This window comes from Spinacia oleracea, chromosome 4 (assembly GCF_020520425.1).
Source record: "Spinacia oleracea cultivar Varoflay chromosome 4, BTI_SOV_V1, whole genome shotgun sequence".
Taxonomy (NCBI): Eukaryota; Viridiplantae; Streptophyta; class Magnoliopsida; order Caryophyllales; family Amaranthaceae; genus Spinacia; species Spinacia oleracea.
The window spans coordinates 13,107,381-13,123,536 of record NC_079490.1 but is presented as its reverse complement, the minus strand read 5'-3'; the positions used below and the strand labels follow the sequence as shown (position 1 = coordinate 13,123,536).

Sequence of the window (16,156 nt, the reverse complement as noted above, 5' to 3'; positions counted from 1 at the left end):
GCAAAGAGATGTAGTAGTTTTGTTCTTTAATTCTTGTCCTTAATTTTCTCACAATTTGCATTTGACTAGGTCAAAATTAGAAAAAAATGATACCCATCCCACAATAGGATGCAAGTTCTATAATGGGACTATTGCTAGATAAAAATTCAAGGACCTTATAATTTCTCGATGAATTGATAAAAATGGAACTCAATGTGTTACCTTTTAGAGAAAAAACATATGGCAATGCTATTGTAGACAATACTTGTGTAGTTGTGTACCTGTGTTATATATATATATATATATATATATATATATATATAAAAGAAGGATCAACAAGTTTACAATATGTTACTCCATTCATATTTAAACAAAAGATACATTTTCATAACCAGTCGTACTTAATTAAAATATACACTTTATATTTTTGACATGTTATTTTCTCCATTTCCAATTATACTCCTTCAAATTGAATGAAAAAATAAAAAATAAAGCTTGATTTTCTGCACTTGTTTGAAGAGGTGGGGGTGAGAGGTTTTTAAAATTAATTATTTAATGTGGTGGTGGGTCATAGGGTAAATTAGATATATTATTTAATTAGATAGTGAGTAGAAAAGTTACTAAAATGAAAGTGTGACTCCTAATAAAATACGATCGAAAATGGTAAGTGTGACTCCTAATAAAATGCGGAGATATTATTAACTTTTCTCTCCTCCTTGTAGTTCTGACACTTACTCACATCCTCTTTTTACTACATTAAATAATTCACCCGCTATTACTTTATTACAATAAATAATAATTTAATACTTGACTTTATTGCTTAAAATGTGTTCCTTGGACTGTTATAGTCCAAGATTAGATATGGTTAGGCAAGAAATATGCACAAAGTTGAACTCAAATTTCACCAAAGTCTTAAACTACCATGCCAAACCCCATATACATTAATATATATAACCAAATCTTATATCACAAGGTAAACAACATATAGTAGTTTAGACCCTATCATAAACTACACAAATGAAATCCCATGTCTATGATTCTAACAAAAACCGCAATCACTTTCTCTTCATTGTTCTTCTTTCTAAGTTTAGTATCTGTGAATGGGATCTTAGATGATCATAGAACCTTGATTTTCAACCGTTGTTCGTCTAGAAAACTCGATGATCCTAATGGAGAATACTTGGATGCACGAACAACCCTTTTCGACAAGCTTCATTCTAAATCTTCTCAATCGAAATCCGATACGACTTTCGTCATGGTTGGGGAAAACTATGAAGGCTCTATCTCGGGCCGTTTTCAATGTCGTCAAGATTTGGATGATCACAAATGCAACGAGTGTATGGAAGAGTTTCAAAATGTCACTAATGGCTTATGTGGTAATACTAGAGTAAGCTTTTATCTTAATAGTATTGTCAATACATGAAGGTTTACAGAGTAGCATATAGAACTATATTATAATACTACTTTTCTTTCTGGTTAGTTGACACGTTTTTTCACTTTGACACAATTCACACAAGTTATTTTGACTTTCTTTTGTGTTTTGTACTTGAGAATAAACACACGTCAGTTCTTATTAGATTCATCTCAAATCTCAATAAATATTTTTTTCAACATCAACTTATTTTATAATTTTTGCATGCTTTTTATAATTGAAATATTAATGTTTGAAATCATGCATGAAACAAAAAATATGCATACCCAACAAATTAAACCATATGATAAATTTGTACATGTACTATATGTTAATCTTATGGTATATATGCTCACCTTGTGATTTTGATGTCACAAATTCAAAGATCACCGTTTGCTCATGTTTGGGAGTATAGATTCTTCTTGTCTTCCCCCCTATCATCAAATGACATGTATAGTTGGGCTCACAGAACTATAAGAGATGTTGGTTTAGTAATTAAAAAGCTCACATCAATATAATTAATTTGGTGGAGTTGATGGCGAACTCACCTTGTGACTTGGAGGTCACATGGTCGATCGAGCCCCATCAGCTTCAAAATGCTTTGGAATGACTTAAGCGAAGACCTACGTAGCTAAACTGGTTAACCTGTGTTATGTACTGGTTCAGTAGCCAGTAGGTTCCTTCTTCTTACATATTAAATTTTTTTTTTTTACCTCTTTTCATTTGTTTTGCAATTAAAATATTTTTCAAAGGAGCTCAATATCATAATTAACATCATAACCATGGAATTTTGATCTTAAGGTAGTTCCATGGCGGCTAGAATCCAACTCTCAGGGTGCCATGTACAATACGAGGCAGACACGTATAATGGCATTTTTAGCCTTGACGAAGAATTGCACCACAAAAAGTGTGGTGAACCCCAAGATGTGGTATCAAACGAGTACTATGAGCAAATAAGGAGCCAAGCATTCGAGGCGTTGGAAAGCGAGGCGGCCGGAGGCGAGGGTAATAACGGGTTTTACTCCATAAATAACCATGAAGGATTCCATGCTATGGCTCAATGTGAGGTTGGAATGGATGAATGTGATTGTGCAAAGTGTGTTGTTGAAGCTGTTGAGGTTGTTGAGAAAGAGTGTGTGAGTTCAATTTATGGACAAGTTTATTTGGGATCATGTTACTTGAGCTATGAGTTTAACCCACTTGAATTCCATGGTGGTAGTGGCTTTCATGGAGGTAAATATGCTTAATTAGCTCATTCAATTTTGCTACAAACAATAATATTCCTATTATTATTGCAATAATATCAAGCCATACATTAATTTATTTCATCTAGCTAGTACTATTTCACTAAAATATAAAAATGAATATAAGTTTTTGTAAAGTACCGTCCGACTTTTAGTACTTTGTCGCAGCATATGTCATAACCCATTCATACCCAATTGATAGATGTGACAGTTAAATAAGTTTCAGACGATCTGATAAGAAACTCAATTGATAAATATGACAGTTAAATAAGTGTCAGACGGTCTGATAAGAAACTAACAAGTATTAACAACACCAATCATTTTATTGTAACACTAAAAGTTTTCAGCAATTTTGTTGGTGTAGAAAAAATAAAAAATACACCAATGATTCGATTGTTTGTTGCTAACATATGGGAATATAAGATTCTGTTTTTTTTTTTTTTTTTTCCCATTAATCTTCTTCAAAGCTCTCTGATTTCTGAAAGTTCTTTCCGTTTGTTTTTTCCATTCGAAATTCTTAATTCTTAATTCTTAATTCACTTTCGATTTCAAATGAAAAGAACATTATAGAACGAACTGCTAGAATAATACTTAATTTTTTATTTTTTTTTAATCATTAATTCATTCTTTGAACTAACCATTGTCGTACATTATATAAATTTCATACGGAGTACATATGATTTTTTGGCAGAGCAAAGGCATGGGGCTGGTTTTAGGAAGATAGCGGCAATCGCAATTGGAGGGGCAGCCCTTTTGTTCGTTGTTCTTATTTTATTTCGATGCTTCAAGAAGAAGGGTGATGGTAAGTATTAAAGTATATATACTATGGCGTATCCATCAAGAAATTACAAAGTAATTAAAATAAAATTAAGAAATTATAATATGGAGTAAACTGTCATACGTATAAAATATGCGTACAATATTGATTATTGACGTATACTAACTTAATTAGTAAAGTCTTGTGTATAATGGAGTTCTGTCTATATCAGCTCGTTTGTAGATACACAAAGATTGATACTCATGACGAAATCACAATACTAATACCTCTGTATGTATAACACGTGATCATATGATTTAAAAATTTACCTTGTGTTATTATTTCATGCAGATTTTTGAAGAATTGAGCACCTCTTTGAAGAAGATAAGCTATGCTAGTGTTCCTAAATTTCTTTTGCCTGAATAGTTCATGATGAATATAATAACTATTCAAGCACTTAATAACTTCTCATTTGAATACCCTTGGAGCCTAACCTCTCATTTGAATACCCTAACCTCTGATTTAATCTCTTATTCATTATATATGAGTTTCTAATTCATATCTATACTGATTTATTAAAAGGCGTTGCGAAAAAAGTTCATGTGCCATGTAGAACTCTCCTATTTACGCATGTCATTCACTCAGTGAGGTTATGTAATGTTATTGACAACCAAAAATCAATACAATAAGGTTTGAACACTAGACCTTACGTTTGGAGAATAACTCTCATTACCATCTTAACAAACCATTAATTGTTGTTTTTCCATGCACATTAATTTATAAATACATGTTAACATGAAGCTAGTCTAAAACAACTAAATCTTTATGTTACCTTTTATTTTTTATGGAATGTATTTGGAATAAAAAATAGCAATTAAAATATTAGGAAAATAATAAATTAAACTGATATACATCATAAGTTTCATAAGAATCAACTATAGAAATGCCATGCATATATCTTATTAATTTGAAGCACGTAGTTCCATTAGAAAAAAAAATTAAACGAATTGTAAGAAGATAATGAAAAATTATTTGGCATGATAAATGACGTAACGTACATGTGTAATGGATGAATTTAATAAATCTTTTCACTTTTATGGACTAAATGCATTTTTGTCAAATATTGAGTTAAAAAAGAATTTCGAATTTTAATTATTCAAAGTAGCAACCAGGCCATCGCCCGACCCCACACTAGTATCTTTTAAAATCAAGGTCTAGCACATTCCAGTTTTAAAATTGTCATGATAGATAATAAATGTGGTAGTTAACATTTGAAACCTCAAAACTTAACTTTAGAGCCTAACACATTACAAGAAAACTTGAAAACCCTAACATATCTTTCAATCTCTTCGGTACTGTTTTTTGTTTCCAATTTTCTGTTTTTTTTACAAAACTAAAAACCAAAATATGAAACCACAAAAGTAGTTTTCAGTGTTTTGTTGTCAGTTTTCAAAATATACATCATTACTATAAGTAATATTATTTTTTAGTTTATTATCAATATAAATCATATGACTTACAAAATCAAAAAACCAAAAACTGGAAACTGACAGTGATACCGAACGAGGCCTTAGTGTCTCAAAGTGAAAATATATCCAATACTACAGTCGTGGTGAGGAATCATAAAAATGTACTACTTCGTATTTGAGTAGTTAACCCATATGTTACAATATCAAGTCTCAATATATACAAATTTCGCAATTGTGGTGAAAGATATTAAATGTGGTACTAGAAATTTGAAATCCCAAAACGTATCTGTAGAACCGAACATTCCCTTAATGTCTCGTAGTATAAATAAGTAAATAAATGAATATTATATATATATATATATATATATATATATGCCATAAAATAAAACAAAAAATTGCGGCCGTCGACTCGTGGTGAGGAATAATAAATTTATTATATACTTTTTTCCCTCCAAAATATTACACTATGTTGACTTTCACGCTCCCCAACACATAAATGACTTCAACACTTAATATATTGAATTATGCATAAATAAAAACTAAGAAAAGTAGATAATTAAAAAGTATATATGTCGATAATAAGAATCTATCAAGATCTCACATGACTATAGTTTGTCCTTACATATAAATCACAAAAGATGGACAAATGTCATTTTGTGAATAGTGTTAAAATTCAAATGGTGCGATATTTGAGGAATGGAAGTATGAGTTGTTAATTTGTACTACGTATGTCTTTTGAAATCAACCCCCAATAGCACCCAATTTCGTAATTGTGATGAGAGATAATTAATATGGTTGTTGAAAAATTGAAACCCCAAACTTTAATCTTAGAACCTGATAATTAATATGGTTGTTGAAAAATTAAAACCCCAAATTTTAAGCTTAGAACCTAACACAATACTGAAAACTTAAACCCTAATATCTCGTTCGACCCGGGCCTTAGTGTCTTACGGTGGATATATGTAATAAATGAAAGAAGTATATAAAAGAAAATTATATTTTTTAAATCCACCACACCCGCCATCAATATAGACTTCATAGCTACTCACAAAATTCATGATCATCAAAGTTTTTTGTTAACAAATATGCAACAATGATTAATTATTTTCACACAATTTTACTCATAATGAAAAGCAATGTAAATCTCTAACTTGCAGGAAAATTAAATTATTAAACTTGTTTTTATTAAACTAAAATATGGACAACTTTTTAAATTCTTAATTTATTTATTAAAAGTGTTTGAACTAGTACAAAGTATACCTAAAATTATACATGTAAAGGAAGTAAATAATTTACACAAGATAATTATTTATCAAAGGAAGCTATTGATATACATGTATGATATAATTTTAATTAAATGAAGGAAGGTTATTAAAGGATAATTGACCAAACATTTAAGTAATTCTTTTTTGTTTATTTTACTTCTTTTAAGAACTTAAACTAGTTTTTGGGCCCGGGCGATGCTCCACGTTACTACATTAATAAAATTCACATTTACCTTCATTTTTTCTTTTTGCAATGATAATATGAAATGTATAATAGCTTATGGTAAAAGCTTTATCTTTTAAATTCAAGGTCAGGGGTTAAAGCCTTACGCATGCCATATTTGAAATTATTTTTATATATATGAAGATTACATGGAGTGAACGACACATAAGCAGAGCGCCACATGTCATGTATACTTTCTTTACCTGGATTGCTACATTGAATACTTAAAATTTTAGATTTTTCTTGAGTTCAATATTTCATAAAATACATGTATACTATAGTGAAAAACATCCATCAAGTTCGTCTAATGTACAAACACACTACGACGTTTATCATGAGAAATATATTTTCAATTACACCAACTTACAATTTGCATAATATATTTTCTAGTGGAACCAAGCGATTCAAATTAATAAACACCAAATTAGATATATGCAGCCATGCAAGACATTTATGTAGTTGATGCTTATGAGACTTATGACATCATGTTTATTCATGGTTGTCCCGATTCTTTATTTTTTTCCAAAATAGTCATTATAAAAAAAAGTCACATAAAAAGTTAGTTTTTTAGATTTTGTGTTAACATTCATTTGTAAATTAATGTGAAGAGATAAACCACAATTAATGGTTGGTTAAGACGGTAATTAGATTTATCATCCACACTTGAGGTCTAGAGTTGAACCACATTGTACGTATTGATTTTTGGTTGTCCATGATATGACATATCATTTGGTGAGTGAATGATGTGGCGTAAAAGGAAGAGTACTACGTGACACATAGACATTTTTCTCAACGCCTTTTAATATATTAGTATAGATATTGAAAGATGAACGGAAATTATACAATTTCATTGGATATCAACCTACTCAAGAGTTGACTTATAAGAATAAAAATAAGTTTCTAACCCTAATATCTTTTAAAAATAAGGCCCAAAACTGTCCAATATCACAACCATGGCTAGAGATAATAAATGTGGTAGTTGAAATTTGAAACCCAAAATTGAACTCTAAATCCTACTTCCTCCGTCTTTTAATACTCGCAACGTTTGGACTTTTGTCACTATTCATATAATCTACTTTGACTATTCGTAGTGTTTTTTATATAAGATAAAACATAGTCATGTAGGATCTTGTTAGATTCGTCTCAATGTGTATTTTCAAAATATCAAATTTTTATAATTTTTGCATAAAGAGAATTTAAGATATAAATGATCAAAGTTGTGCATTGGCATGCGTGAAACTAACAAACGTTGCAAGTATTAAAAGACGGAGGAAGTATAACATTACTTAAAAAAACCTTAACATCTCATGATATATGTAGGTTATATATAGAGCTCAATTTCACAATCGTGGTTAACAACCATTACAAAATGATAGATCTCCTTATAAACCCCGAATACATTAAAATCAATCTTGATATTGTGTAATTTTTGTGAAGTATAAAGAAAAATTATATTCTCTTAAAGCAACCCTTGGTTCTTGTGCAATTTACTATAAGAGTTGCTAATCCATATTTTTCAAACTTAATGCCCAATGGTGTCCAACTTCGCAGTTGGTGGGTGTAATACCCCGAATTTTTAAAGCTTGATTAATTATGCTAAATTATTTTTTTTTAGCTTAAAACTGTTTTAAATCCTAATTTCAAACTTTATTTTAATTAACGAAGTTTTATTGCGATTAAGTTTTAATATCGTTACATGATTTATTTATTTTTTCAGATTTAATAATTTAAATTTTTACGAGCTTAAACTACCTTTTTCAATCTTGTTTATTTCGAATTTTTAATAATTTCGGAACGTTCTTATTTTATTCGAAAATTTAATTTATTTTATGTTATCGATATTTTATAAAAATTATTTGAAAATCTGATTTTAATTAAACATTCCCATTTATATCAATTCCTAAATATAGCAAAGAAATTTCAGAATTTTTTCTAACTAAGTGAAATTACTAGAATACCCCTAAAGAGCAATTATCCAATTTTCTTCTCTTCCTTGCTCTCCACGTACAAAGTAAGGAGGAAATTTCCTTCCTTCCTTCTTCCCTCATTCCAGTCTCCATTCAAAGCAAAAACCAAGTTTGTTTCTTCCACTTCAACCTTTACAAATTAAACAATTTCAGAATTTAATTTCAACACAAGAGACCAATTTCACTTCCCTTTTCTCTCTTCTCTGATTCAAGCAATCAACCACCACCATCACTGAAACCACCGTCCGTTTACCACTCAACACCGCCCAACCACCCTGATCAACCACTACCACCGTCCGACCACCCCGCGCCACCATTACACCACACCTCCCCTGCTTTCCCCTTCCACTCAAACTCCCCTGCTTCCCTCATCTTTTCCCTCTGCCGCACCACCCAACCTCGCAGCCAACAAAACCGACCATCACACCACCTTCTAAATTCATCTCCGTCCCAATTTCCCGACGAACGGCTGTTACCGCCGCCCAGAACAGCCCGGAAAACACCCCCTCCCCTGTTTTTCCCCTGTATTGCACGACCACCCTTTTCTCTTTTCTTGCGGTTTCGTCGCCGAAAAGCCAACCACCATCACCGGCGCACCTTCGCGCCGCTGTGCCGCCCAGGCTTCAGCCACCGCCGTCCTTTCTTCCTTCTTCCCTTCCTCTCTCCTCTGTCGTGCTGTGGCTCTTCCCTCCCCCTGCTTTCCTGTTCTTCGTACCCAACTTCAAAAAAAAAGGGGGAGAAACAAGTTCCAGTTATTGGAACTTTGGTATTTTATTTCTCAAATTAAGCCCAACTCTTGTTTTTGCCCAATATCCCAAAGTAAGCTCCATTCTTTCTAAACACTCATGTTAATCAATTGTTATTTATTTTAATAAGAATATTAAATGATAATTTCAGATTTATATTGTGACTAAAATTTTGATGTAAATAATAATATTTTCGTTAATTTATGAAATTTAAATATTGTAAATTATGAAGTATATATTTTGATTGAAATAACGTTTAATTATATTTTCAAAGATTATATTTTTATTAAATTAATCATTTCAAAATTCACTATCTATAAATTTATTATTTATAAAATATTAGTTTTAAATTATTTATCGATTTAGTTACTAATTCAATAATTCGATATTTTGAAAGAAATTAGACTCGGGGCTCAGGAAGGACGATCCATCAGACAGGGAGTATAAAAACTACGGTTGAGGTAACGGTTATTGCTAGTACCCGCAATCCCTTCGAAATGTATTTATGAATGATGTTATGAATGATTGATGTTTTATAATGATGTTTTATGATTTGCGGGATTACAAGTATGATTTGATTGAATTGTTTTGATGATAGTGCAGCTTTATGCAAAGTATTGATTTAATGAATTATTATTCCTGAAAGAAATAATTTTATGAAATAACGAAATTTAATGGTTTTACCTGAACTATCCTGATTGAATGAGATTTTCCTGATTAATGTTCAACTAAAAGAAATGTAAACATGATAAATGAAAGTGTAAGAACTGGTCAAGTTCCCCTGTTATGGAGCCCAGGCTCCCCCTGATAAGAAGCATTGGCTTCCCCTGATATGGAACCAAGGTTCCCCCCGATAAGAAGCACTGGCTTCCCCTGATATGGAACCAAGGTTCCCCCTGATAAGAAGCACTGGCTTCCCCTGTTATGGAGCACTGACTCCTCCTGTTATGAAGCACTGGCTTCCCCTGTTATGGAGCATTGACTCCCCCTGTTATGAAGCACTGGCTTCCTGTGAGGGGGTCGAAAAAGCACGAGGCTAATGCGTGACCTTGTCCCTCGTGGGTGTGACGATTCTTTTTATTCAATCAAGTGTAATTGGATTTCCTGTGAGTATACACCCAATTGACTAGTAATATAGGAGTCGCCATTCAGTTTTTAACGACAATGAGAAAAACTGACAAAACCCGGTTATCGTGACATAAAGGGAGTGCAATTATGTTTGACCACGACGGCCGTAGGTTCCCTTGTGATCCCTGGTGTGGGGATCTCTCAATATACACCCGCAAGGTAGAGATTGAGGGTTCGGGGGACTGTAACTACCGAGAGGAGTAATTCGCTCGTCGATAACTCCAGAGGCAGGATATCCTTACTAGCTCAGTATAAATAATTGAAGGGACATGCGTTAACTATTAAACTAATCTGAATTGATTTTAGCAATATGCAACATATAATACTAATTCGATCGTGATTATCTGATTTAAATAGCATTAAGGGACCTAGCATGATAATCCGATTTCCCAAAAATATTATATTTGTTAGGCGTGATAGAAAAATCATATTAGGTTAGTTCAACAGTTCATAAAAAGGGCGAGGAAAGCAGTTAAATCATCGAAAAGGGACACATTACGACGCACCCTTGAGAGGTGCGTCACGGTTCTCAAAAAACTAACCACTTTGACTTTGCTATTTCTCCTTTTTATTTAACGAATCTCAATTATGGGACAGGATACGTTCTGTTCGATTTATGGATCGATTGCGACAGAACGCGTGAACAGTTTCGCAGCGAGAGGCTTAGGCTAAGGGGTTTAGAGTCAATACTCAGAATATATTATGTGTTGTTGTGTGTTCTTTCACGTCGAAACTAGGGGCCTATTTATAGGGAAGAGTTCGTGGAAAGATAGAATTGCAGAGTTCTAATCCACAAAGAATTAGGAAAAGAAACGTACCCAGGTATTTTCAGCGCCCAGGCCTGGGCGCCGAAGATTTCGGCGCCCAGTGCCAGGCGTTGAAAATAGGGTATGGGCAGTTTTGTTTAGTCAGATTCGGATTCCTAAAATCCGTAGAGTTTGAGATTAATTCGAGTCTTTTTAGCGCGTATCAATTTTGTGACGGAATGCGTCTGGGCCTGTTACGAACTCTAGGCTCGTTAGGATTTTAATTAATACGTAACTCTTATTTCTGAATCATATTAGGAATAGGATTCTTGCAGTTTTCTATCTCATTTAGGATTTATGTTGGAGTGCAACACCTAATTATGACAGGTTTCTATCTTTTATTATTTGCCACTTTTAGACGCTACCTTTTACGGCAGTTACTATTTTTAGCAGGTTTCCATAAATAGCAGGTTTCGGGTGAAATGAAATGGGGAATCGAGATTCGTTTATTTTATAGGAGATGCGTTGTCAAGTGGAGTTTTTATGCTTTCATCATCGAACCTTTCCCTTGCGGGAACGGGGACAAAAGTAGGTGTCTACAGTTAGCCCCCACTTTGACTGAGTCTTGGAGTAAGACGATGATCAAAGTATTAGACGAAGTGCGTCACACAAGCCATGGTGTATGTGACCTGTTTTGCGAGGGTCTCACGAGCCCCCAAGTGATAACATTTGACTTAAGGGTCATCACTTGAAGTGTCGACATATCCCTCACGTGTCATTGGGATTTGTCAACTGATAGTATAGAAACTTCCTCACTTTGTCATTGGAAGGATCTAAAGGTGCGTAGAAACTCCCTCACTTTGTCATTGGGAGTAACTACAGACGTTTTCGAAATTAAAGCTGTAAAGTGTAATTGGGCCTGGCCAAGCCCAATCACGAGGTAAAACGTTTTTAAAGATTCTCATTTTCAGGGTTAGCTAAACGAGAAAACCCCCTTGTTTTTATAGGACGTAAAACGAAGGAAAATCCAACACATCGTTCTTTATTGGAAAAACGAAAAACCAATCCTTTAATTTTTGGAAAAAGGAAAAACCAATCCTTTAATTTTTGGAAAAAGGGAAAACCAATCCTTTAATTTTCGGAAAAAGGGAAAACCGATCCTTTAATTTTCGGAAAAAGGGAAAACCGATCCTTTAATTTTTGGAAAAAGGGAAAACCGATAAAAGTTATCGCTGCAGCGACTAAGGACCTGCGCTGTTAGTGACGCAGACCCCGCCCGCTGAAGGTGGGCGAGCTTGTCCGCTGAGGGTGGACCCCCCGTACGATAGAAGTGGACGAATCTGTTTTGATATTTTTGAAAATAAGGACCTACGCGGTTTGTGACGTAGACCCCGCCGGCTGAAGATGGCGAACCTGTCCGCTGAGGGTGGACGCCCCGTCCGATAGAAGTGGACGAATCTGTTTTGAAATTTTTTTTGTTTTTTTTTGAAAATAAGGACCTACGTGGTTTGCGCCGTAGACCCCGCCGGCTGAAGATGGCGAGCCTATTTTAAATTTGAAGACTTTATTTTTCGAAAACTGAGGACCTGCGCGGCTAGTGACGCAGACCCCGCCCGCTGAGGGTGGGCGAGCCCATTTTGAATTTCTTATTTTGCCTATGTAGAAGAGCTTTTGGTGATTACAACCTGTTGGTGGGTCGTAATATTTCCTGATTAGATGCATGTGTCCTGTAAGTGGGTCCACACTGTGTATATTTTTGTTTAACAATATTTTTGTTTATATATTTTTCTTTTTTTTTTTTTTTTTTTTTTTTTTTTTTTTTCTTTTTTGGGATAGAAATATCAAGATAACGGATTTCTTTCACAAAATAGGGGAGTACGCGGGCCCGACAGCGAATATTCGCTGTCTAGGAAGCATTTTCAGCGCCCAGCAGTGGGCGCGAGAATTTCTAACGCCTAGAGCTGGGCGTTGAAAATGCGAAGGGGGGGGCTGGTCTTTAAATTCGCGGACCGTCTCCTTCCTTTCCCATTTCCACCATTTTCGCTCAAACTTCTTCACTTCTCTCTACTGATTTTTGCTCGAATTCTACTCCAAATCACTTCCTAATCTTCTCAATGTAAGTAATTTTCAATAATTTCGAGCTTTTTTGTCAATTTCAGTATTTTTGTCAAGTATTTTTGTGCATGAAATTGATTTGGGGGTTTTTGATTTTGTGCCCCTTTCCTTCAATTGGATAGTTGGAAATGCTCCACATAACATGTTAATTAGTTTGTGCATGTTAATTTTTGCAAGTATGTTGATTTTTGTTGAATTTGGGCATTTTCATGCTAGCCCCCAAGTATACCTACAACCCTAGTATTTTTTTATAATGTAGGTATTCTTGGTATGTTGCTTGCGTTCCTCATAATTCATGGGTGACATATCATGGGGGAATTTTGATTTTGCTGGAGTTAAATTTTACTTAGGGAATTTTGCTAAGTATGAACTTAGTATCATGTTTTTAGGGAATAAAAATTGTATGACTCCATTTCATAAGTGAAATGCACTCTTTTTAGGGATCGGTATGAGTGCCGATTTTGTCAAAGGTATAATGCCTTGTTGTATTGTTGATCAGCATGTCTGATGAGTCGTTATCCCCTCATGGTGGCCACGAGGTGCGTGGCATGACGCGTCAGTCGACTGGCCCGGGTCCCTTATGGGTGGGCCCTGAGCTTTACTATGGTCGTGATCTGCACTACGACCTAGAGCACCATGTGACTTCCCGCCTTCACGCGAAGAGAGAGACTACGGTTCGCGGCTATGGCGTTGCGACGAGTGAGGCCGTTTTTAGCTATCTGAGCTCGGACGCCCAGGCCTTGGTGAGGGCGAGCTCACTGTTTCCGGTGGTTGAGACTTTCTGGGAGATACTGCGGCTTAACATCTCCCTGTCCTTTCTGCGGTCGTTCATGAGGTGGTGGTGGGATACCACCAACACCTTCCACTTTCCTTGGGGCGAGATGACGATCACTCCTGAGGACTACACAGCTTTGACGGGCTTGACCTTTACAGGGAACCCCGTTCGTCTGAGGTCGGATGGCCCATCGCCGACTGTTGCTGAAGGTACCAGGCTCCTGGGCTCGTGGATGGGTAGTAGATTACCTTCGTACCAGCCCCGTGGGATACCTTTCGCTGACCTGATGTGGGCTTTGGAGCATGGGGTAGAGGAGTCGCCTTTGAGACAGGCTCGGCTGTTCTACCTCCATTTTATTACTTCCACTTTTCTATCGGGTCCGACTGACACCTTTGACCCGAGGTGGATAGGCATGGTGGAGGATGTGTCTACACTTGGTGACTATCGCTGGGGCGATTTGGGCTATGCGACGCTTGTCGGCCAGATGAGTTTGTCGGTGCGCGACTCGGACCCGAGTAGACGTCACTTTGTGATTACATTAGCGGGAGTGCCGCGCTTGATCGAGGTACGTGCCTAGATTTTCTTTTGTTTTCTTGCTTATACCGGGCCTCTTCTTTTTTTAAATGTTTTATTGCCCTTTTCTTTTTGCAGCTGTGGGCCTTTGAGCACTTACCTTGGCTAGCTCCCCGAAAGGGGCAGAGGCCTTTGGAGTTCCCTGCCGGTCGCCGTTGGGGTTGGAAGAAGAAGCTGACAGTGCGTCCACCGCCCGATACCGTGTGGGATCTTATCCGGGACGGGAACCCTGAGCATGTACAAAATCTTATCCTCTATCTCGTATTCTTTTATATTATTTTTTATGTGCGAGTTCTGACTGCGTTTGTACAAAAACAGGTGGTTTGGACCCCATGGCTCTCTTTTAGGGGTACCCATGCTTCAGTCAGGGATAGTTATGCCCTGAGCCAGATGCGGATCTTGTTCGTTGACCGCCGGGACCCTGTCTGGTACCTGGGAGAGCGGGTACGTATGCAGACGGTCGGGGTTTTTTCGGTGCCCAGGCCTCCGCCTGCGACCATGCTGTCTACTCGCTCGATAGGCGAGTCGTGGAGGGTCCATTCGAGGACTGGTGTGCCGGCGACAGAGTTGGTGATAGAGGGAGCTAGGTATTACCAGTTTATCCAGGATTCTCTTCATCTCCCGGAGCCTGGCGCTGTAAGTTGCCTCCTCTCTTTGTATTGATTTTAGTGTTTTCATGCTCGTGCCCATGTGTTTATGCCCACTGTGTTTTGTGCAGGAGGGTCATGACCCTTCGTTGGGGGGATGGGTGCTTCCCGATGCTCGGATCTCGTATACCGGAGAGAGTGGATCCGAGATTGTGGAGACTTTCCCGGAAGACCGGGTTTTCCATGCTCCGCTCCCTGAGGGAGTAGAGGCGGTATGCACCTTTCATTTGTGTACTCTTTTTATATTTTTTTTCTTTCCTTTTTTACTGACATTCTTGTTTCAGGTTCCGGCCCGTACGGCCAATGCGATGGTGGGGGTGATCAACCAGTTGAAGTCCGCGTTGGTTCGAGCTCGGTCTGCACTTTCTTGCAGGAGCCCCCACTCTACTCGGGTAATGTGCCCTCTTTTTTTTTGGTCTGTACCCCTTTGTTTGGCTTTCGGTTATTCATTCTCTTTCTGTCTCTTTTTTCTTTGCAGACGGCTGCTGGGCGGGCTGCGGCCGACGACGCGGGTCCCTCGGGCAGGGGACACGGTGTTCGTGAGAGAGAGAGAGAGTACGGCACTCGCCCCTACGGCATCGCCGTTCTGACGCGGGGGTGAGTTCTTCCGGGGAGAGGTCCGAGCCGGAGCGTAGGCGGCGTTCCGTGTCGGTGGCCCGAGAGTCTAGCCCCGAGTTGCAGTCACAACCTCATTTTTGGGGTGACTCTGGCTGGGGTCCCTCATACCACGGGGAGTGGAGTGGATGGACCGGCGAGGCTTGGAGACATGGAGCCGATGACGAGTCTTAGGCTTATCTCCTGTTTTGTACATATTCATTCTTGTATTCCGCGTGTATATATATAGTTTTTGCGATTTTCGGTGCAAGAATCTTTTGAGCCTTCCGTGGGCTTTGTTTTAACATATCATAGCAATATTAGCTTTCTAAACCAACGACGAATTTCGAAAAGGAAAAGACTTCCGTAAAGATAATGAGTTCATATAAGAGTGCACACACATTTTTAGACTAACCGACTACTTGGGGTATTACATATGCATGTTCACTATTTTTTGTTCTTTTTGCCGACTCGTGTCATACTCCTTTGTTGGGTTTGTTCCTGGAAACTTTTGTGG

At 36.7% G+C, this 16,156-nt stretch overlaps 2 protein-coding genes across 2 annotated transcripts; both read left to right on the top strand.

Moving 5' to 3' along the window:
* The first annotated feature begins 972 nt into the window (after positions 1-972).
* Positions 973-5,181, top strand: LOC110792629 (plasmodesmata-located protein 3-like). The gene is made up of 4 exons (XM_056826364.1): positions 973-1,355; positions 2,192-2,623; positions 3,326-3,436; positions 3,743-5,181. Exons 1-4 carry the CDS (start codon positions 1,007-1,009, stop codon positions 3,748-3,750), a joined length of 900 nt encoding a protein of 299 aa, XP_056682342.1. The 5' UTR covers positions 973-1,006; the 3' UTR covers positions 3,751-5,181.
* A 4,274-nt stretch (positions 5,182-9,455) lies between these two features.
* On the top strand, positions 9,456-15,948 carry LOC130459867 (protein MAINTENANCE OF MERISTEMS-like). Its single transcript, XM_056827485.1, has 7 exons — positions 9,456-9,522; positions 13,550-14,390; positions 14,477-14,635; positions 14,717-15,034; positions 15,117-15,257; positions 15,330-15,437; positions 15,524-15,948. Exons 2-7 carry the CDS (start codon positions 13,551-13,553, stop codon positions 15,644-15,646), a joined length of 1,689 nt encoding a protein of 562 aa, XP_056683463.1. The 5' UTR covers positions 9,456-9,522; position 13,550; the 3' UTR covers positions 15,647-15,948.
* The last annotated feature ends 208 nt before the right edge of the window (positions 15,949-16,156 follow it).

What these genes read in the sequence shown, in the direction of transcription:
- LOC110792629 (XM_056826364.1), top strand. Translation starts at nt 1,007, where the DNA reads ATGTCTATGATTCTAACAAAAACCGCAATCACTTTCTCTTCATTGTTC. An exon ending in TGTCACTAATGGCTTATGTG is followed by an intron (nt 1,356 to 2,191) that starts GTAATACTAGAG and finishes TTTGATCTTAAG; the next exon opens with GTAGTTCCATGGCGGCTAGA. An exon ending in TGGTAGTGGCTTTCATGGAG is followed by an intron (nt 2,624 to 3,325) that starts GTAAATATGCTT and finishes ATTTTTTGGCAG; the next exon opens with AGCAAAGGCATGGGGCTGGT.
- LOC130459867 (XM_056827485.1), top strand. Translation starts at nt 13,551, where the DNA reads ATGTCTGATGAGTCGTTATCCCCTCATGGTGGCCACGAGGTGCGTGGC. An exon ending in GAGTGCCGCGCTTGATCGAG is followed by an intron (nt 14,391 to 14,476) that starts GTACGTGCCTAG and finishes TTCTTTTTGCAG; the next exon opens with CTGTGGGCCTTTGAGCACTT. An exon ending in ATCTCCCGGAGCCTGGCGCT is followed by an intron (nt 15,035 to 15,116) that starts GTAAGTTGCCTC and finishes TGTTTTGTGCAG; the next exon opens with GAGGGTCATGACCCTTCGTT.